This window comes from Lissotriton helveticus, chromosome 1_2 (genome assembly GCF_964261635.1).
Source record: "Lissotriton helveticus chromosome 1_2, aLisHel1.1, whole genome shotgun sequence".
NCBI lineage: Eukaryota > Metazoa > Chordata > Amphibia > Caudata > Salamandridae > Lissotriton > Lissotriton helveticus.
Window position 1 is genome coordinate 81,939,807 of NC_136058.1, and position 23,009 is coordinate 81,962,815.

Sequence of the window (23,009 nt, forward strand, 5' to 3'; positions counted from 1 at the left end):
GTGCTATTAGCCTGAAATTGTAGAAAGACATGCCATTTAGCAAAACTAGCAGGGTTGGAGATCTGATGGATCGGCAACATCTAATTTGCTGAACGTCCTCAATTTGGAAGCAAATGAAGGCTGGGAGTCACTGGGAGTCCTTAAGGCACAAGAGTTTGGCCTGACTAGGACAGAATCTGTCTCTAGGTGCGACTCAGTTTCCCTATCTATGGTTTCTGTAAGGATTTACACCAAAGATTGGAGCCCACTCAGTGACTGCAATTTATTTGGCAATGGTCTGAGTAACCATTCTGACACCATCAAGAGACACACGCTAACCAGCTTTCCATCCATCCCAGATCCAAATAGCCAAATGCACAATGGTTCAGCACCCAACATCGTGTGAATCAGGTAATTTTACATCAAGCAAGAGTTCAGCAAAAACATTTTAAATATTGTAACACAAATTGCATATTTCATAATACAAAGCAACAATCAGACATATTAGAATTATAATCCTTTATTCTTTTATCTTATTCATAATCAGTTTAAGAACCGTAGCCAATGCGTTTTGTCCTCTCGGACTTCTTCAGGGCTCTCAATAAAATTCTTCTTAGTTTGTCTAGACAGTATAGCTTGGTTAGTTCTTCAATCTAAAGTTGTGTAATTCATACATTTTTGCATCCTCTTAATATGAGGTGTTTCCAGATGGATGCTTGTTACAAAACCATAAGTTAGGAGGATGTGAAGAATGTTGTCATCTACAATATCCACTCCAGTTGGTGGCATCCTATAGTTCAAGGACAAAATTCCCAGTTTCTCCACACACCCGGTTCCACAATACAACTTATAGCAAAGCCGTTTAATTGTGATTTTATTGCTTTGTAATGTGATTTTATTGCATCACGTGTCCCTCCTGCAGGATATTTAAATGTTTGATATGCAAAGAAAGAACTGAGACTTTTTCCTTTCTTTCAAATTCCCTCAGGCTTACCTCTTGTTTGCTTATTCACAAAGAATGTGCCTTATCCCTTGCTGGGCAACACCTGTTTTAGTATAGTTCAATTGTTTGTAATATTTCATGTGCGTTTTGGAATGAATATTGTCCGTGATTTGTTTTTGGAGCACCAAAGAGGTCAAAATGTGTTTTTAGACAAAAAAAAATTGCAGCTGTTTTGCTTTTTGCCCCCATTGATATAGGTTTTACTATAACTCCTTCGAGATCCTGTGATCAATTAACTGGTTGTGGTGTGGAACTTAGCACAGACACTTCAATGTTAACAAATGAATGTCTTAACCAAAATGTGAATGTCAGAATCCCTTTCAGAGGGCATGGGGTAAGCAGCAACACAGGCTCACCACTCGAAGTTTGTTCAATTTCAATTATTTATTATGTTTTGGCTCTCAAAGAGGGCCACATAAAATGTACAGAATTAAACACAGAACAAATACAGTGCAACAATATGCTATATAAGAAACCTAGGTTAAATACAAAACTGACATGCAAGACAAAACTACAGGAAGTCGAAAAGTCAAAACATCTCCAAGAACATATTAATAAATAGCTAAAAAACCTTTAAAAAAGTTAAAAATATGGAAGCAGAACATTTCATTAGGAGGGCAGTAAAGTGCATGAAGAAAGCCATTCAAAGTGATGATACCAAGGTGAAGACAAATAACTTTTAACCATCTGGAGCGCAATTTACGGAGCGCCGGACAAATCAGTAAAACATGCATACAGTCCTGGATATTCAATTTACATAGATTACACAAAGAAGAGGAGCCATACCATTTGGATAACAGTAGATTTAAGGGTATTAAATTGTAACGTAGAAGAAACCAAAATCTACGAAGTTTGTTCAATATCAGCAAGAAAAGCCTGTCCAGTCAAAATACTGCCGTTTTTGAAAAAAGGTTGTTGTTATATACAAGAACATATATGGCATACACAAATAATATTCACAACCCCCTGATGTCAGGGCTCTGGTTTTCAATAGACAGGCCCCTGATTCCCACCTCTTTCTCACTAGTGATAGTGGTTATTCACCATAAGCAACATTCAGGTTAGGCAACATTTACGGTCTGACTCTCAGGTGTCCAAATCTGACTCTTTTAGAAAAGTCAGGAATGTTCCAGCACCAAAGAGTTATCTAGCAGACAAGTTTCCCGGGGGCCATCCAGTTCTTTGATCAGTCTTACCTGAAGGAGCAGTAATTGTCCGGCGTCTCCAAGAGCGTCTGCCTTCGAGGAGTATCACCCATGGCTGGATGTCCTCAGCTCTCCTCCAATGCAACTGTAGGTTTCCTTTGGTCTTTCCCACAGGTGAGGGAGGGGTATTTGATGGATTTTGGTGCTAATCCTCAGTCTGGTTCAGGCCACATGGATCTCTTTGCGATGATGGTATCAACCAGGCTATGATTTCTGGCTTTCCCAGTGGCCCTCTTTGACATACATGATCATCACGTCTACTCTGTACTTGGACAACAGCTCGATCGGCACAGCAGCATGTTTCTCATCACAACACCCTTTCTGGCATACAAGGTCACCAACTTACACACCACACATGGGCGATGGCCCAATCTTCATGGTTTTCTTCATGGTGACCCCTTCTGTAATATTGGGTCACCGACTTACAAAGTACACATGGGCGATGTTCCGATTGGCACAGCTGTGAAGCTGACAATGGCTAATTTCATGGCGTTTGGCATTTGGGGTCACCGACTTGAATCAACTAACGAACAACAAATCAATCGGAGCAGCTGCTGTCTCCTCACACCTTGCTTTAGGGATCAACTCACTAGGATCCCCCACTGGACCTCGCTCCCTCCAGTGCACTACACTTACTTACAGGATTCACTGGTCTTGGCAAGCAGACAGACACTGGTGCCCTAGGACCAGGTGGTCTGGATGACATTGGGTGATGTCTCAGCACCCAGCTGGGAAACTGGCAGATCATAGCCTCCAGCCCTGATCACAGGCAGAAGTCTTGCAGAGCTTCTCCTCCTTGCACAGAGTCCTCCTTCTTATAGTTAATTTCCAGATACCAAATGTTATTTAGGGTCAGAGTCTTTGCAGTTCATGTTGGGGGTATGCTTTCTTTTGAAGTTCCCACTCCTCTGCCCTGCCCTTTCTCCAAAAAGCAGTCTGTCACAGCAGGAAAAACACTAAAATTGATAACCACAATACACACGCCATGGGAGTGACTAGAGATTTCTACCTGGATGTTATTTTATGTGTATTTGTAAACCATAGTTTCACCCACAAGGGTATCCTGGTGCTGAATGGGTGTGTGTGCCTAGCCCTAACTATGGTAGGTTGGTTGGTCTTTAGCTTCTTTCTGAATTCAAGAAGAGAGGAGAAGTCTCTGATATGAGAGGGAGGTCATTCCATGCTTTAGACACGACAGTGAGCCACTGTGATATGTGTATTAAAAGGGCCCCAGTCCTACTCTACATGATTCTCTTATCAGCCCCATCTCCTTCCTGAGATTTGCCCAGGCCCCTTTCCACTGCCCTCTATGTGTGTCCAACTCTGTTCACATAAATGCATCAATCCACAAATCTGTCTGAGGGATTTCTCTACCTTCTCGTGCTCCTCCAGTCGGCCCTGGGTTTCTCAAAATGGAGCCCAGAATCTTCAATGTATTGTACCTTTCACAGGCACACATACACCCAGCACATGCATGTAACACAAATGCAATGCACAACACTACATACAAACTTGATGTACTGATTTTCAGAAACAAAAGCTCCTCCTGTGACACATCTTGATGGACCTCAGAACCCCACTGACCATGCTAGGAACCTAGGCATTATTCTGGACTACAAGATAACCATGTCCACTCAGATAAACTCTGTCTCCTCCTGCTTCTTCATCCTCTGCATGCTTCGTAAGATATTCAAATGGCTACCCCAAACCTCAAGACACACCCAGGCCCTCATTTACAGCCGACTGGACTACAGCAATGCTCTCTATGCAGGGATCGCAGCTCACCTTCTTCTCCGACTACAGACCATAAATAATGCCACAGCCAGACTCATCCTGGATCTCCCTAAATGAATCTGCATCACCTGCTACCTCAGGGAAGTCCCCTAGCTCCCTGTACAGAAAAGATGCCAAGCTCCTGATCCATGCCTATAAGGTTCTACACAACTGCAGACCTGCCTACTTGAACCACAGCCTGAACTTCCATCAGCCCACGACAAACCTCCACTTCACGTCCCTTTCTCTAACCCTCTCCCACCTGCATCAGACGTAGCAGATGCAGAGGTTAATCTTCCCCTACCTGCTAGCAACGACATGGAACGAGCTACGCTTTCATCTATGGACCTCCCCATCTCTTCCAGAGTTCCAAAAGTCCCCGAAGACCTGGCAATTCAGCTACTCAAGTAGACCCTGCCAGTGTCTGGATACCCTCACAGGTAACAAGACATGCTCTACAGATCTACTGATTGATTGATTGATAGGCAAATGGTGAGTTAAGTATACAGCATCGGAACTTTACATGAGTGAGCCTGTATGCCTCACTCCAGCAACATAGTTAAAAAAGCCTGTTTACTTTGCCTGATCACTGCACGGTGTGCTGTCACCACCACGCATGTGGTGCATAAATCGTGGCAAAGACCTTTCACTGCTATGAAGGTAGTGCTTTGAGCCCATCCCAGCCCAATAAAACCACAATCCGTGAGACAGACCTATGTCATAGTGCACACGCATGATCTGTGTTTGCCCTCGACAACAATTTTTTAAAAAAAAATTCTTGTTTTTTCTTCAAACACAGCAGTACCGATACAGTGTAGTAAATAAGATTCGGGGTGTAGCACAACACAGTGGTATATATCATCATAGCGTAGGGATTCAGCACATGACAACACAAATCAGCATCAGGAATCCATACATTGTTGCAACTGGGGTACTCAGGGCAGGGCTACATCCATCACTATGCAAGGGACTTTTCTGTCCCAGCAGAGAACCAAAATCAATAGAATTAATTTGACTACTGAACATAGTTAAATAAAATTCGTGTTCTTGTTCTCTACATATTCAATGTGGAAATTTTGCTTGGTAGATCAGATAGCTAGATTTTGGGGAAGTTGGTGACTAGTGCGTAATAGTAAACATTTTATATATAATTTTTAACACTGGAACAATATTAAACTTTAACTGGAAGCGATCCAGTGCAGTGGGGAAATTGATTCTGCCATCTAACATTTATAAATCAAGACCTACTGTCAGGGTGCTCCTCAATAGTCTAAATACCAATAGAAAGGCTCCCTCTGCCTCATTCTGTCCATTAAATCAAGCATGGCCATAACCTTGACTTGCCTCTGCTACCCAATTGCTAGCTCGATATAGTGGGTCAGACACTTCAATGGGGCTGAGCAAAGGTAGTAACATGCATCCATTAGATGGTCTTTTGTTAGAAAATGAGATATCAGCACAATAACATGTGTACAACAATGTATCGGTTATTTTTCTTACTTCATCTTTTTTCTCTTTTCCTCTCCCTCTCTCTACCAGATATCATACCTTTTGCCCCATCTCTCCCTTTCCCTTTGGTCTCTCCTCTTTTTATCTTGCCTCACTGTCATCTCTCACTATTTATTTTTTTTCTCTTATTTAACCAGCTAATGTTGCCTTGTTCCATCCCATGTTGCCTTGTTTTGATTTAGAATATTCACCTTTCTGGCAATGTGTACTTTCCTAATATCACTTTAATATTAATGTTTTACCTGATTAATTATTACCATAGCCCAAATCGATTTTTTTAAATTTACCAATTGATTTTAGGTGGTGTCTTGTTTGGATTGGTTCTAGCTTTGCGTACATATTGGCATGATATGAAAAAATCTGCTTACATGTGTAAATTAACAGTAGTGTATGTTAAAAGAATTTAATTTTAATTGTTGACACTAAGTACCTTGACTTCTATACTGTTGGTGAGCCCGCCATGGTCAAATCGTTAAGGGTTCGGTTGAAGGAACCCCTGTCGGCTCTGCCAATGGAAATCTTCCTTTGACAGCCTGAAGGAGTAGGAGTCATCAGAGGAAGGACATTACACCACCCTCCCTGTTGAGGGAGGACAGTTTAAAGTAATTCCTTTCCGCTTGTCACCACCTGATTAAGGGATAAAAGTAATTTACCCCCACACACTGGAGGAAAGCTTTCAGGGTGTAGGGCAGGGTCCTTAGTTTTTTGTTTTTCAGAAACAAATTCCTGCTTGAGGAGTTTGTTTCTGAAAAACAAAGAAGTTTAAAATCGGCCTTCAAAACCACTGCCGGGCATCCACCAAATCGGTTGTATCTTGAAGGAACTGCTATGACAGTGATTCCTTTCAAGGTACAGAGCTAGCCACTGGGCTAGCAGTCATATCTAAATGAGGCAAACAGTAGTTCATCAGGGTGGAGGTAATAACAGATGGAGGACTTTCTGCCAAGCCTAAATCAGGACCTAAGTCTCCAAGAAATTGTGCTATCAGTCATACAATTTTTCCCAAAAATTAAGAGATTTTATAAAAGCATAAGAGAAACTAGGCAGAATACGAAATTTGAATCTTAAAAATGTTTTTGTTATCTTTGCAGGATCAAAACATTTACTTGGCTGGCACAGAAGAAGGTCTTATCCACAAATGCTCCTGTTCCTACAACGAGCAGTTCCTCGAAACATATAGAGGTCATAAGGTGGGTTGAATTGTGGTGTAGGATAGTTTAAACTGATCTCATTCTTGTTTTTACACAGTCAACAAAAACAATAAATATATGATTTCAAACAAAGAAAACTATTTCTAATGAAAATTGTATGTGGTCTGAAATATGGACGTCAATTCACTAAAATGATAGGGGTAATAGAAGTAACATCACATAACTATCCTTTAACATCACATGAACTTTGGCACTGAATCTTCATAGATAGTGATGAAATCAAGATAACTGACATTTCTGAAGTTAAGTGCCTATTAAGCACACAACTATATAGTAACACAACAGTTGCTAACACAGATATCCATTTTATATGCCACATACATTTTAAAGCGGGTGCTGCTTATATAATAGGAACATTATACATTTCTCTTTTTTAGTGCGTCGAGAAATATGTGTTTGTTGGAAGAGGAGAATATATAGTGTCACAAAAAACATATACTAGCACTGGGAAGCCATATTATTTATACCACAAACTGTAATCATTTAATGGTTTCCTTAGAGCATACCCCAAGCATAAAACATACAAGACGAAATGAAAGATAAAAAAAACAATACAGGTTTTGTCCATTTGTATTTCTTCTTGTAGACCATATTGAATGTGAACTAAATTATTCCTTAGAATGTTTCACATGTTTTATTAGGATCACTTCTAAGGCATTCATTCTCACTCCCTAAATCACAGAGGTGCGGTTTTTATTCAAACACATCATTTTCCATGTGTTTTCAATACTGAAAATTAGCAGCATCTTGTTTAAAAAGTGTATATATACATTTTGTTTCATTTTCTTATTGTATTCAGGAGAGTTCACTTTGATCCGCTGTATGTTTGTTTTGCAAAGCTAAGAATGTAATGCATGATGTCTCAGCTGGAGCTGCTGAAAGTACGCAGTGTATATCCCAGCACGGTGTACCTTCAGTGCTTGTCCTTCCCGAGGGCCGTACTGGGAACAGCAACCAGTCCTGGCAGATTGTTGTTAACCGGCCCTTGATGGGGGCGTGCTAGCAGGAAGCACTGCTCTCGCTTTTGTTACAGGGGGCCGATTTTGCAGCACTGTACAAAACCAGCCCTGGTGACAAAACCGCCCCCCACATGCACAAAACCGTCCCCCACCCCTCCAGCCCACTGGGAATGTCCGGTACCCACTAGGACCAGTCCGGCCCGGCCCTTGCCTGTGCCAGGGATCGCAAGTGGCTCGTCAGGGGTCGCATCAGCAACCCAATGCAACCATTAAATTACATAAATGTTATGAAATGAATGCACAGAACATTCAACCCGTCCTATCTCTTGGGGTCTAGTACCACTTCTGTGTAAATAGTACTTGCATATGCTCAAGAAGGGAGGCCATTTAAATTGATGTAGGTGTATGCCTATAGTTTGCTTATGTCTGACCCATTTTTTGAATTCTCAGAACTAGAAGGTGTGCTCTTGGGTACAATTCGAATGTTGTGGTGTGCCTGTTTCTTGTGACTGTGGACCGTTCGCAGAGAGGGTAATCTGCAGTCCTAATAAATATAAGACTGCCTTTTACTTTTTTTCTATTGATGGATACATTTTAGCATTTGAAAAGATTCTTTTCACTCCATCCACTAAAAACACTTGGTGTGTATTGTGCACTTCCTGCTCTCATTGTACCGTATACGCATATCTAACATACGCAATGTTATGAATGTGCATCAAGTGATTACTCTGGGTGTGGTCACCACATTGGCACTGATACCTCTTAAAGCACTCTCATGTGAACACTATTTTCCCCTCCCCAATCCAAGTTCATGACCTTGGATAACCACGGTAACTAGTTGATTTAGAACAAAAGTAAAAGCTATCAATGCCAACAAAAATTGATACATTTAAAAGATCACACAGAGAAATTGCATGTGCACAAACAGAATGAGCATGCACAAATTGACCTGTTCAAACAGTGAATGACGATTTGGATCATAACCCTGCACAATTTTTAATTCCTGTGCATGGCAGGGGGTGTGGGAGGTGCACATTCCAGTGCCCCTCTCTCTTTCAGCGATGGAATCATTGCCTCACACACATTCCCTTCCAGTATACATGTCTAGATCTAGTGCTATGTTGCCATAGGAAAATGGCAAAGCAGCCCAGGGCCGTATCATGAACAGATGCACTGGTTCAGTGCAGAGCCATGTGTCGGTTTTTATGCGCCTTCATTGTCTAAAGACAGTTGATTAGTTAAAACCACTATTGCGGTGAGTTTGAGTGTCAGAACCCATCTTCGCTCAGGGCTAAACAAGAGATCAATTAATTCCATTACCTTGAGAGGCCCCTGTCATGTTCAACAAAGGGTGCAGAACCATTTAAGAAATATCAGGCGGAATTCTAAGATGGCTGACATTAAGGGAAATCAGGGTCAGCAGTCTTGTGTTGCGTCACTGGTGGCCCAATCAGAATGTCACAAGGCGATTCCTCTGGAATCTCGCACTTCACCTAAGTTTCTAGAGGGACCGGCAGCAGAATTTAGTGCGGCACAAAACCAGTTAGTCAGGGTAGAGGGCAGCGTTTTCGTTGTTTAATTTTCCATTGTGTCAAGAGTTCTCTTCAGTGCCGGTTTCGGTGCAGTATTCGTAGTTCAAGTAAGACTGTTCCTTGTTAAGTTGTTGACGCATTTGAAATAACGGAGTAGTCAGCTGCACAGTGAAAGTTGACCTCCATGTTTAGTGAAAAGTTCTCTGTGAATCAACAGTGTAACCGCTCATTATAGTGCGGTGTTTAGAGTTGTTCCTGTGAAGCAACAGTGTTTCCATGATCAGTTTGGATCAGTAATTGAGGAGTTCTGTTATAAAAGAAAATATTATTATGTTGCTATTTGTTCTAGTAGGAGGCTTATTAGTAGAAAGCGAAAAAGCTAAGTTGCAAAAAGAGTCTTAAGGAGATTATTAATCAGGGTTCCTTCGTTAAGAATTCTCAGGAAAATTATTTTAAGAGAAAAAGGACAAAAAGACATATTAGACTATATGAAGCTGTACAGAATTAGATAAATAACTAAAAGATTAACACACAAAGAAATAGGTAAGAAATATATTCCCAACGTAAATAGATCAATAAAATTGGTTAAATCAGGAAATTCATAATTATTGTTTGTTACAGAATTATCAAAGGTGATACACAACACCATTTAAGAAGAGAGGCATAGACCAAGCACTTACCATGTATGTAATAAGGTATTAGATATCAAATAACTAGAGGTTAATGTATAACACTGTGACATGCAAATTTGAACTCTTCCTTTAGGTTCACCCAGAATACACCAAGCCGAACCAAACCAAGAGGTGTGTTCTGAAAGAAAGGAAGACCGGGTGAAGGCTTGGCAGTCTATTCTCTCTCTCCCATTCCCTTTCCCCCCTGAGGGTTTCCTAGTCACGCAAGTTCACATCTTGACGACAGGAGAGTCTTGGCGTGGCATTGGGGCCGGTGTCATTCTATTCTCTTGAGAGTGGGCTGAAAGGCTACCTGACAGAGTGAAGTGCCCAAGTATAACCTGCATCTGGGTAGAATGGATATATACAAAGTGGGTGGGGGCAATTTGGTTGGTGTTGGCCACAGTACCCTTTTGGAAGTTTGGTGTTCTCCAATTTTTCTTAGGTTTCTTGGTGCAGTCTTTCACTAAGTGACCACTTAGGCCACAGTACAGACAAAGGTTGTTGCGCCGTCTTTTCTCCTTTTCGGTCTTGTAAAGGGGAGGTTGAACTGAGCCGATCTGCATGGGTTCTCCGCTATCCATAATCGCATTGCGGAATAGTCGGGAGTGAGAAATCATCTGACAAACACTGAACTAGAGACACCAGTATTCATCCGATAATCTCAAGGGAAGGATGTTTGGGAACAAACAATAATCTAAAATAAATAGTTAAAACAAAAAAGCTAAAATAAAGAAAGAAACAACTGGTGCACGTTCATTCAGGTGGAGAAGCAAACTCTGGGTCACAGAACTATCTGGGACATCTGTCCTAAAGCTAGGAATCTTTATGGAGACCAGCTCCTGCAGCAGTAGTGAAAGACATCAATAAGAACACAAATAATCAATGACATATATCATACATAAACTTCTGCATTGGGTTACGATAAAAGAGGTCTTTTAAAATGATTAGAACAAATCAGAACTGTACTCATACCATATGGCGCCAAAGATTGATACACACTCACACAATATTGCACCAAAGATCAATACACACTCACACAATATTGTGCCAACGAAGATTACACATAAGCACACCATACATTCTTATTTAAATGAGATAAGACATACTCTGTATCCTTCAGCTGAAGTATGCTCAAGGTTTTAGAGTGTTACCAAGACCTTCTTTCAGCCAGAAAAAACAGAGAAGTAGCAGGATAACAATAAAATCCAGGCAAGTAGTGTAAAGTAAGCTGAGGGGGAACAAGAGGGAACTGTGATATAGGAAACAAAGTCTTGAAGTCTCTGACTGCTAAGAGTTTTGTGCGCAGTTTCCCAAGATCTCCCCAATAACCAGAAATGAGCTGGGAGTCAAAACAATGGAATTCCACTGAGCACATTAGTTAACTGTAGCCCAAAAAGGATTTAGACTTATCTGCGAGTAGCAGCAGCAAGGATGGAACAGGACTCGTCCGACAAGCACCTGCAGATAAGAGCTTTCACACCGCAGGATCTTCAACAGGAAACTCAATGCGAAGCACTGAAGATGAGCTTGGGTGAAAGTTAAATACCTTTTTCAAAGCTGATGTGTCATGGAGGTTTCTGAGTCATGGAGGCTGCTGAGGCATGGGGGCTGCTGAGTCACGGAGGCTTGTTGAGTCATGGATGCTGCTGAGTCATGGAGGTTGCTGAGTTGAGCTCTGGTGTGGCCTGAAAACAAAGATAAGGAAAATACCACCACATACCGGAGCAGAGAAGTAAAGAGATTTAAGTCAGCTTTTCTTCCTCAGGGAACACGAGGAGTCAAAGAGGGGACGAGCCGAGGGCGAGAAGCATGTGTTGAGAACCTGCTAGGAGCCCCCACCCGACAGGCAGTCTTCTAGGTAGGATGTAAGTGAGTGAAATGCACCTAGTGCCCTGGGGTTCACCCTGAATAGTTCCCCCACTACTGCTGTAGTGCGAAAGGTGGTGGGCACTCCGATGGATCCTGACATTGAATATTTTTATTGTCAACAAGAGAAAGAAAGCTTAGCTGTAGTGTGGACATGTTAATGCTTCCATATGTTTCTGTACAGAAAGCATTACACCCTTATCATGTTCCATCAGACATTGCTCACCTTCTTTGGGAATTCAAAAGCCAAAATACCCCCTTGCATTGAGAGGTGGGGGGGTTGCATCTGCAGTAGTATGATTACACTATCATGTACAAACCGGGGAAAGATTAAAAACCCTGAGACTACATTTTATGAGAGTAGCTACAGCGTCATAGTATAACATCCAAAGTAGGTGAGGCCTACATCAATTTCATAGTAAAGTCAATTGCGCTTGCATCTCTTTCTATTGAACTGATTCTGACAGCTACTAATACTGACAGACATGCTTAAGCTCAAGGAAATAATTACAACACAATTATTGAGGAATCATACGCAATCTTTTACAAATGATGTTGAGTACCAGAAGTTTAAGAATGTTCAGGAAGAACTTTCTGTTACACATGATGGTGGCCTACTAAGAGGGGCAAGAATAGTTATCCCTGAAAGACTGAGGCAACTAGGTATTGAACTGGCACACAAAGGACATTGTGGCATTACTGCAACTAAAAGAGCCCTCAAGGAGCGAGTGTTGTTCCCGTGTCTTGTCAAATGCATTGAAAGGAAGCATCAAGACTCACATCTGTGCAACTGCCTGTCTCCCAAAATGACTCAGCACCCATTGAACATTGTTGATCTACCTAAGCAAGCTTCCAAGAGGATTGTGGTTGACTTCTTTGGACCTCTCAATAATGGACAACATTTCAGGGTAGTTTTTGACGACTACTCATGTTTTCCATTAGTGGAAGACCCATCATCAACTACACATCACCGAGCCATTGAGAGGCTAGATGACATTTTCACAACATGGGGTGTTTCCTCCATTCTTAAATCTGACAACGGCCCACCCTTCAATAGCAGAGAGTTTAAAGAATTTCTCAATCGTTTGAATGTCAAACATCAGAAAAGTACACCTCTCTGGCCACAGGAAAATTGAAAAGGGTGGGTCAGGGTGTTGCACTAGAAGGCACCAACCTCAAGTCTGCTTCATGCCCAGCCTTTCGTGCCTACCATTCCTCTCCTCATTTCACAAAAGGAGAAAGTCCAGCCATCTTGCAGTCCGGGAGAGTTCTTGGAACGAAGATACCACAAAAGACCTCCAGACGATCAATAGGCTCTGACAAGATTTGTTTCACTGACACCTCTTGTAAATGCAAAATGATGGCTTACGCCAATAAGCAATGGCAGGCTCAAGACACAGATTTTGAGAAAGAAGACCGAGTTCTTCTCAAGCCGAAGCAGACATGTTGCTTTTGAACCACTAAGAGTTGGGGCGAGCAAAGGACATATGGCAACAGCCCAACAACCTGGAAAATCCATAACTAGAGACACGTCACACTTTGAGCCTTTGCCTTGATGTTCCTCAACTCTAGGCCTCCTGAGTGAGGCAAGTCCACCTGAGTGCCCAAGGCAAGTATCCAACTCTTCTCCAGAGATGCCAGATGAAGGCGCCACTCCTCTACCTCATACAACTAGATCTGATAGTCTGGTGCGAGTGCCTCAAAAACTCATCATGGAGTTATATGTATATATATGTGTTCATAGTTTTTATTTAACAAAGGGGGAGATGTTGTGTCCTGTGTTTGTGTATGGCCCCCAGCAGACTCCTTACAAGTTTTCTTAATCTGGTGGGTGTGTCTGGGTGTGGTTAATAAAGTTTGTGACACAGTGTGTTCAGTTATCAGTTGCATGCTGAAGAATAAAGACTTTCAAACCAGAGCTCTGTATGTAATGTAGTCTGTTACCTGCTCCTGGACTGGGGAGGACGCTACACCTACTACCGAGGGCTATATTAGTTGTTAACAGGCCTGAACTGGTGTTATAGGCCCGAGCTCCCTTACCCGCCAAGCCTAACCAGCTAGCAAAGCAGAGAGCCATGCAATGTGATGCCCCCATGACAGAGTACTCTCCAATTGCCTGCCATTCACCCTTCTCACCACATCACTTCCACAGTCCCACTGTAGCACTGGGGAACACTGCAATTCAACAAACCTCAATGCCCAGGTGACAGCAGCGCTCAATGGTGCCCAGCCTGCATGCTGATAAACTACATTCAGTGCAGCTTGCAGGCCAAGCCAGAGGCAAGCACATACACATGCCAACCTACATCACCTTATGCAGCCTGGGTTCCTATGGTATTGAATTTAAAGAAGGATCATCCCCCATGGGAAACGGGATGAAGAATTTAAATATTTTTAACAACAGAACTTCATGGTGTGCACATTTCCATGTCTACGCCCCATTCCACCTTTGAGGTGCCTTGCTTGTCACGTGACAATTGTGATTCGGGTCAAGAGGAGAACTTGTGTGACATTTTGAGTGGTCGCTATGGCTGCAAGGGTGCAGCTAGTAGATTTTGAATAAAACTGGATAGGCACCATGCCTTTAATGTTATTGGATTTTGTTGTAGTAAGGAGAGTTTATAGTGAAGGTCCCACCTGAGATGCAGGTTTTACCAAAATTGGCAACCTAAATTTGCTGCCATGCCACATTCAACTTCCAAATGCACTCGCATAAATATTAGTAAATTGAATTTTCATGCACTCATTTCAAAGGTGCTCAAGCCATCATAAAGTGTTCTTCAAAGTAGATGGACCCAAATCACACAAAAAGAGGTAAGAGCTAGTTCTAAAATGCTCGACATCCTCTACTACCCCATAAAGCAAGTCCTGGTAAACCTGGTCCTAAGAGTTATCACTGCTCTTCAGTAAGTGTAAGTGTATTGGTCCTCTCAAACAGGCGATTACCAATTGTAAACCATTGTAAACCATTGGAACACATGTTTGTTTTTACAGACATCTGATATGGAAGTTGAAAGGTTTTAAAATTGCTGTGTGCTTTTTAAAGAAAAACTGCATTTGTACTGATCCACATTTTATGTATGTGTGCATTAATCATTTACTGAACTGTTTTCAGATCATTATTGTAATAAGGTTCATTCTTATTTTTTTAAGGGTCCTGTTTACAGAATTGTATGGTCTCCATTTTGCCCTGACATATTTTTAAGCTGTTCAGCTGACTGGAGCATTAGTCTATGGCGGCAAGATTTGCTGAAACCAGTTTTGAGCTTTTCTTCTACCACTACTGCGGTCTATGACATCATGTGGTCTCCATACTCAGCTGTAGTTTTTGGAGCAGTAAATGAAAACCGAGTGGAAATTTGGGACCTTAACATCAGCACGTAAGTACTTCACAAATCAAATGGTGAAACTTGTTGTCCCCCTTTGATAAAACCCTGCCCAAAAAAGAGACAATTGGCACAGGTTTAGGGGGTCTACAAGATGGCTGGTGATGGAGAGAGAATAAATACCCAAGCCTTCATGCTAGTCAAAAGCATCTGCTGGGACTTGCATGTAAACATGGAGCGACCTTACAGGGCTATGTATGGATCTTCAACTTCTTACTTCAGAGTATCCCAAAGTACAGCACCTCAGAGAAATCCTTAAGAAGGAAATGATCTGCCAACAATAAATATACATGATGCAAAGTCATCTCTGCCATGATCTTAACCAGGTTTCAGGTTAATGTGATGGTCAGCAGAAAGACCTCAACGAAGGCAAAAAATCCACATTGATACTTCTCATCCTTTTGTTCTTGTACTATCATTCGTGCTTTGCCTTGCTTGAGTCCTATGGTGTAGTTAACCTTGCCAGCGGATCCTTCTCTCCTCTGGTGTTCTCTGCATGTTTCTTGTCCTGTTATCTTTTTCTGATGATGTTGCAACATATTACCCAGTTCCAACCCATCCCATATATCTCCTGGCTGGGAAATACATTGTGACTTGTCATCGTGGATAGCAGGCGTTTTCTGGAAACAGTATTTTAATTTTCATGGTGCTGGCTTTTTGTTTTACAAAGTGTAAGGATTTCCTGAGCTTTTGAACTTTTTGAGTGTAGTCCAAAAAAATACTGATAATCTGCTCTTTCCTTCTCCTACCTCCCTGGAATGTTGAAGGATAGTGTCTCTAGCTTGATATTTAAGTGTTTTTGCTAAGATGGCCTGAACAAGGGGCACCCCAAGGGCAGTGGGGGTTATGGGGTCAGTGGTCTATGTGCCCTCTCCACATTAAAGCAAGCAGAGAGACACTCTGGCTTCAAAGACTTTGAGATCCACCATTCCAGAAAACATTCTGACATCAGACCTCTGCCTGCTATGGAAACCCAACAAATTAGATTTTATTCCAACATGATCTGCTTTCAGCAACCTCCCGTCTTTCATCTAAAAGGTGAGTACGTTCTGTGAGGGTTCTCATTGTTGTTTTAAAGTTGTATACTCTTGTTTTCAGGTCTTCAACCTATTCTAGGGACTTTTCACTAACTTTGCATAGATCCACTCTTAAGGAGAGTTACCTCTATCAATATAGATTCCATTTTGTAGTCTAGAATAGTTAGGTACTAAAGTGCGACTAACTATGACTGGAGGCCATCACAGGCATGGTAACCTGCTGGGGTCAGCAGACCACCATGACTGTGACTGCTTTTTAATAAAGCTAACTTTTTATTTAATGCAACCAGTTTTAGTTAAAGAAACAGGATTTTCATGAAAAAAGAAAATTTGACTTTTTTGTTGACAATAGTCCCCTACACCATTGCCTTCTGTTCAACATACTTTAATTTATATTCACAAAGGGGAAGGGTCAATGGGACGAATTCATTTTTGCAAATGCATTACTATATCCTTTGAGGTTTCTGTAAAATATCAATGTTTTGGGACTGGCTTTAAGTTGGCAAACATTGATACTTTAGATACCGATTCGGTATGCAGAAGGGAGCCTAACAACACGCCCCTTCAGGACACCGAATTGGTATCCATTCAGAATCCCATTTTAGGAGTCTGAAAAGGTTTTACAACTCCTAAAGTAGGATTATACAGTAAAAAAAGCATTTTAACTGTCACAAATACTGAATTGAAGAGTTTGCTACCATAATTGCAAATACCAATTGTACCTTTACTACCTCAACCTCCTAAAACTGAAAAACTGTAACGTGAATTGCTCCGATTCCCTCGTGGATCATTCTTTGTTGACTACTAGTCAACTAAGCTATCTTTTTACTATTACCTACCTCTTTTGTATTATGGCGAGCACTGAATGTATGTTCACCACTTCAACCATCTAATGTTCAATTATGTTATATTGTAAAGCGCTCTGATACCCTCGTGGGTCATGTTCGCTTTATATAAAACTTTATAAATTAATTAATTCATTAAAAAGCTTGGTATATCTAACCTTAGTTATAAAGACAAATCATTTGGTCTGTCTTTTTTTCATGGGAGAATGTAATTTGTCCTGGGGATAATACCAAGCATACTTCATGGACTTTTTAACAAATCCTCTTATAGATGTGGATAACTGTGGGTTGCTTAGAATTGTTGGTGAAGGGAGAGGGTCCTAAAAGTGCACTCACTGTGAACAGCAGAGGATGAGGTTCATATGATGAACCAGGCGCCAGTGAGCATGGTAAGAGACATTATTCGATATATTGTTTCATCCTACAAAAATAAAGCTTTATTAAAATATTGTTTATATTTTTGTGCATAGGTTGGATCCTGTGATTGTGAATGTACCCAACCCAGGAGTCGTGTTCACAACTATATTATTTGCAAAGACAACAAACTGTGTTCTTATTGGTGACAGTGATGGGCATGTCAGCGTGTACGAGATGAGAAATATTTGTGTGACTAAAACATCTCAGGTATGTAATTAATGGCATGAAGTTTGTAGCTGTAAAAGCAGTTTCCCCGAAGTAAATGTCAGAAAGCACTAACTATGTACTCTGGATCAAATGGGAGAAATGCATTTTTCTACAAGTCTCCATATCCACAGCCACCCACACACAAACATCATTGATCTGGGGAAAGGGATGTGATGGAAAACATTTTGACCCGGCATTCTGACATATGACTCTGATATTTACGCAGTGGATATCTAAAGACAAGATGAATATCTTTAGTACCACCATCTATCACTTTTTAACACAGTGCTATACCTTTGGAGTCTCTCTGTCTCAAACCCTTGAATAGGAATGTTGATATTCCTGAAACTAGAGGACAAACGTTTATATGTATAACTGTTATTCAACCTTTTCACTCTCTCTTTGCGGGCAAGGTAACTATCCTCTGTTTTATGCTTGGTGGTGGTAATATAGGTGCAAGACTATCTATTTTTTCGCAAATTGCAACATAAACATGAATCACAATTACATCAAAATCATATAGCTCACACTGATACCTCTTAAACACTTCACCGACCCTCATCAGTACCTTCACTATGGCATGTGCATTGTGTATAATGCAAATAGAAGGGGGAAAGGATCTTGTCCATTTCCTCGTGCACTTAAGATCTGAAAACATGGAACAAAAAGTATGGGAAAAATCTGAACACAAATTAGTTTTCTGAATGCACAAATCCCATTTTAGGAGTTGGTAAACCTTGTTTTAACAACTCCTAATGCATGTCGGGTCTGCCAGATGTTGGAAAGTCTTGATTCTGAGGAAAAGACGATCCCTTTTCAGTAGCCACAACTCCTGTTAATGACTGCTATTTCCACCTGAAATTGTGTCCTAAAAAAGAAACCGCTGTCAAGGAGGAAAAAGCTCTTGGAGTGGGAAACATCCTTACTGAAAGGTGAACGTAGATATCATGCTTGGGGAGGCTGGGAATCGTAAGGCCTTAATAGAGGATTTTTTCAAAAAAACCTTGCAATTGGGAACCAACAAGTCTGTAACGAACCAAGACTATCATTACAGAGTGCCAATATGATGGTGTAGAGCGAAAATCCAGCCGAAACAGGACAAATCCCGGGACGGGAGTGAAGCTCCTCCATCCTATTCCTTGAATGCTTTTTATAGAGAGCAGGACAGGAATGGGCTGTGGCCAGGAAATGGAATATCCACAATAATTAACTGGGTAAAATCTTAATAGGATTATCCAATCAGACTGTCTTTTCAACAGAATCTAAGGAAAAAAGGTGCGCCATAACTCTGCCCCCATCATCATCCAAGTCAGCATCTCTTTCCACTTGGTGCCTGCAATTTGCATGCTGTCAGCCAACGAAAGAACGCCAAGCCTTCCATCCCATGCTGAAAAGCACAGTGCTGCAGCGAACCACAAATGGAGATACTCCGCATGCACTTAAGAAAATGCGGCTACATTACCCCACGGCCTATATCCTTGTTGTATGTTAGTCAGGACTGCAAGGTTTGTAACACTGCAGAAAGGGAAGTATTCTAGGGAATGAGGGAATGGAAGGATAGATTGCAAGGGAACCTGCACGATGTTGCGTGGTTGGCCCCTTTGGATTGAAAAATCCAGAAGATAGTGTCTCGCTTATTTTTTTAACAAGCACTTGCAAAGCAAATAGGTCTTTTTTTTAAAATAAAAGTGAAAGGCAGCCCTATCAGCTTTGTTTATGCTTGTTCAAGTTACACGATTGGTCCCACTCATTGCCGTTTTCGTACTCTGTACCCGCCAAAAACGCAAGATTTAAGTAGACCGAGAATACACAAACAATCCCTAAGCCAAATGTTGAATTTGCATGCCATCAGAGTTCAGTTAAGTTGCATTTGGTTCTTGCCTTGTGTAAGCTACAGTACTTTAGGCCATTACCAAAGATCCCTCATGCAGTGATAGTTTGTCAGCAGGGGTATTTGGATAGTGTCCTACACCCTCTAAGCTATCACATACTGCCCTTAACCACTGTACAACTATTTATTCAATTAAGCACTATTTATGAAAACAGGACTTTCTGTTTTATGGAACACTGCCATAATGCAGATCAACAGCCTGGTCCTCTCCAGGCTCCTGGTGACAGGAGGAGAAGGAGGAGGAGGTGGAAGGGGATGAGGCAGTGTCCATTTACAGTGTGCTGTCTAAAAACACAGCATTGTGTAGGCAGGTGACTGGATGTGATTCCAACCCTTGCAGAAGCTGGTCTAGCATTTGAGATGGGGCTTCTCATTGTGAATCTGACCATGCTGCTTAGCAGCATAGGAATCATATCTTGCTGGCGCCTATGTCCAGCGCTCAATTCCTGCCCTTTAGCTGGGATGGAGGAGTCCCCAACAGAGAAAGCAAGGTAAGTTTTAAAAAGACATGTGCTGCTGCTCTGTTTGTGTGAGTGACAGTGTGTGTGAGTGTGTGTGTTCGTGAGTGAATGAGAATGAATACAAATCAGTGGGTATCAGTGTGTGTCTGAGTGATTGAGTTGAGTCTTTGTGATTGCGTGTGTCTAAGTGTGAGAGGAGTGAGTGAGATTATGAGGAAGGTGGGTTGAGTGATGGTGAGTATGAGTGAGTGAGAGTCTGTGAGAGTGTGTGTTGTATGTGAGTAAGAGTGGGAATCACGGAGTCAGAGTGAGTGGGGAATGTGAGAGAGTGACTGTGATCGAGTTATAATGAGTAAAGGGGAGTTAAAGCGGATTAGTATGAGTGGAAAAGAGGGGGAAATCAGTGTGAGTGAGGTAGAAAGAGTGAATGAGGAGCACCCATGGCAACATTATGTAGCTGGCATATTAGAGGCAATTCTTGGTGTAGGTGGGCATCCATGGCAAAACGCAGACCCTGGCATTCTTTAGGCATTTCTTGGTACATATGGTACCTATGACAACATTCTGGTGATGGCACATTGGATATAATTGTTAGCCTCAAGGAGTGTAACCATGGCCTATTTGAGTGGGGGTGAGAGGAGGATACCTTGAGAAAATGGTGGCATTGTCATACTATAGGCAATTTTTGACGTATTGTCGCCCATGGCATAACGCAGCATCATAAGCAAAATTCGGATACTAGCTTATTTTACATAATTCTTGGCATAAGAGGGTACTCATAGAATGGCATATGCATGGCATTCAAAGGACAACGCTTGCAATGTCACACTGAAAGCAACTCTTATCATATTGGGTCGGGAGTCCCAAAATGATAAGCACATTTTGAAACAATGGGTCAGCTTGTGCTAATCATTGTTCTTCATTGACACACCATGATAGTACTGGAATGTTTTATAAGTGCCCTCAGTTTTGTAACACTTTTATATGAAAACAGTGGTATAAAATTCACTGTTTGGCCCACTTTTTTCAAAGATGTTATTGGAGAATATCCCAAGACTCCCATCCCTCTCTGAAGACGTGAGGCTCACTTCACTAGCTCACAGTAATTTGGGGCAAGTATTGTGCCCCAACCCTTTCAAAGGTCACCATCCACCGGCTGCCACATCCCGCGAACCAGGCGCACTTTCTTTCTGTAGCAGGCTGCAGTTCCTTAGGCTGTTACTGGTGCTACCTCGAATCAGACACAAGCCCTTTCCACAGCAGGTTGCTCTGCTAAAGTACTTTTACTAGAGGTCGATCCGGTCAGAAACAAGTCCTTTCTGAAAGCATTCTACAGCACCATAGGCAATTGCTAGAGGACACACAGGCGTCCATCACTACACACTCAATATCAGGATATCAGAGATGCCCTTCAGTGTCTCCTTTTGTTGAAAGTAAAAAAAAAAATTGGCAAAAACTGTGCTTTTGATTTGAACATGCCAGGTCATAAATACCTTCAACCTATAAATTTACTTTTGCAAGACTAATGATCTTTGCTTGTTTTCTGCGTCCTCCATATATACTCTAATAGTGGGTTATGATGGGCATACTCATTATCATAGCTTTAAGTGCTCTGGAAGAAGTCACCTAAATATTCATTGCTGTAAACAGTTTACCTCTATAATACCGAATTAGCTGTTTTATCGAAGGTATTTGTCGAAGTATAGAGTCGTACTAGCAACTTATTAGTAGATAGTCACCAGTATGTAGCGATAGGAAGCAAGCAATGGAAGGAAGCAAGGTATAAGGGAGTGGAAAGTAGTTCAAAGATGAGGTTGGGGCGAGGGAAGTAAGTATGGTTCAAATCTCTTTATTTCAATCAATGCCAATGACAGTAGTATATGCATCATATCTTATGTCCTGGGTAAAGGCTAATTCTTATTATTGTGGCATTGATTAATATAGACAGGAAAAAGGAAAACGTACCCAACACCAGTGCCTCCCCCACCTTCCCAGACTCAGTTCACTTGTGCTCTAGTAGGTGCAAGACGACAATCAAACGCAGTACTAAAGTGTGTCCAGTTAGATACTGGGGTTAATTTCTGACAATCGCAGGAGACGAAGATACTGTGGACATGTTAATTCCCTGAAATCTTGTGAGAGAAGGAACAGATAAGGGCGCCAAAATGTCCCAAAGGATGTGGCTTGATTAGTGAGTTTCAGAGAAATCCTTTGCATGCCCCTAGAACTAGGCATATCTGTCTGCCATGACTAGACTTTAAGGGGTATGTGAGAGGGTTAGGTAAGCCTAACAAAATATAGGAGGGGAATCTGGGTATTTGCGTTTTAAAGAAGGGTGTCGATTTCATCGACTACTTGTGTCCAGCATGACTGGAGCCGAGGGCAGTCCCACCATATATGAATTAGGGTTGCTTGGTCTCCACAGCCCTTCCAACACTCACGTCTAGTTACATTCTATGTCATCAGACAGGTGTGAAATACCAATATGAAGTGATTTGTAAGAATGTTCCGGTGAGAGAGGTGATGCTAGTGGTGTGTCACGCCCTGTAGTATATGTCCCCCTATTCCCTTTCACCCAACTGCCAGCCTAAGTCTTGTTACCACCTGTTTTGGTTGGCCTAATAAGTGAGTCTGTTGCGCTGGTTCAGGAATGTGTATATCTCAGAGATGAGCCGTTTCCCTGAAGAATCGGTGATCAGCCATTTCTCGTATGGCGCATGGTGCCTCTGAATGTTGGGTCTGTTGCTTAGGTGTAACAGCCAGTGACAGAGTTGAAGGTAATGGAGTCTTTCTGATTCTGGGAGCTAAAGTCTGTGCTTAGTTGGTCAGAAGGGAATCGGCCCTTCTTTATCTAGCATAGGCCCCATTGAGCGGCATTCAGTTCGCATCCACAACATACACGATCTTGGATGAGCCCAGTGGTAAAATCTGGATTATCAAACAATTGTGTTATAGGAGAGGGGAAGGAAGTCAGTCCACATTTGATAATCATTTGATCCCATGCTTCCATTGTCACCTGTGTGATAGAGGAGAGATATAGATTTCCCGGTCTGT

The 23,009-nt window shown here is 41.7% G+C and overlaps 1 protein-coding gene across 1 annotated transcript in view; it reads left to right on the forward strand.

The window, feature by feature from the left end:
• DNAI4 (dynein axonemal intermediate chain 4) overlaps positions 1-23,009 on the forward strand; it is a 496,013-nt gene that overhangs the window by 432,241 nt on the left and 40,763 nt on the right. Inside the window, exons 14-16 of the mRNA XM_078668935.1 lie at positions 6,561-6,659; positions 14,865-15,091; positions 17,450-17,603. Coding sequence (XP_078525061.1) covers positions 6,561-6,659; positions 14,865-15,091; positions 17,450-17,603 — 480 coding nt within the window. The remainder of the gene's footprint in view (positions 1-6,560; positions 6,660-14,864; positions 15,092-17,449; positions 17,604-23,009) is intronic.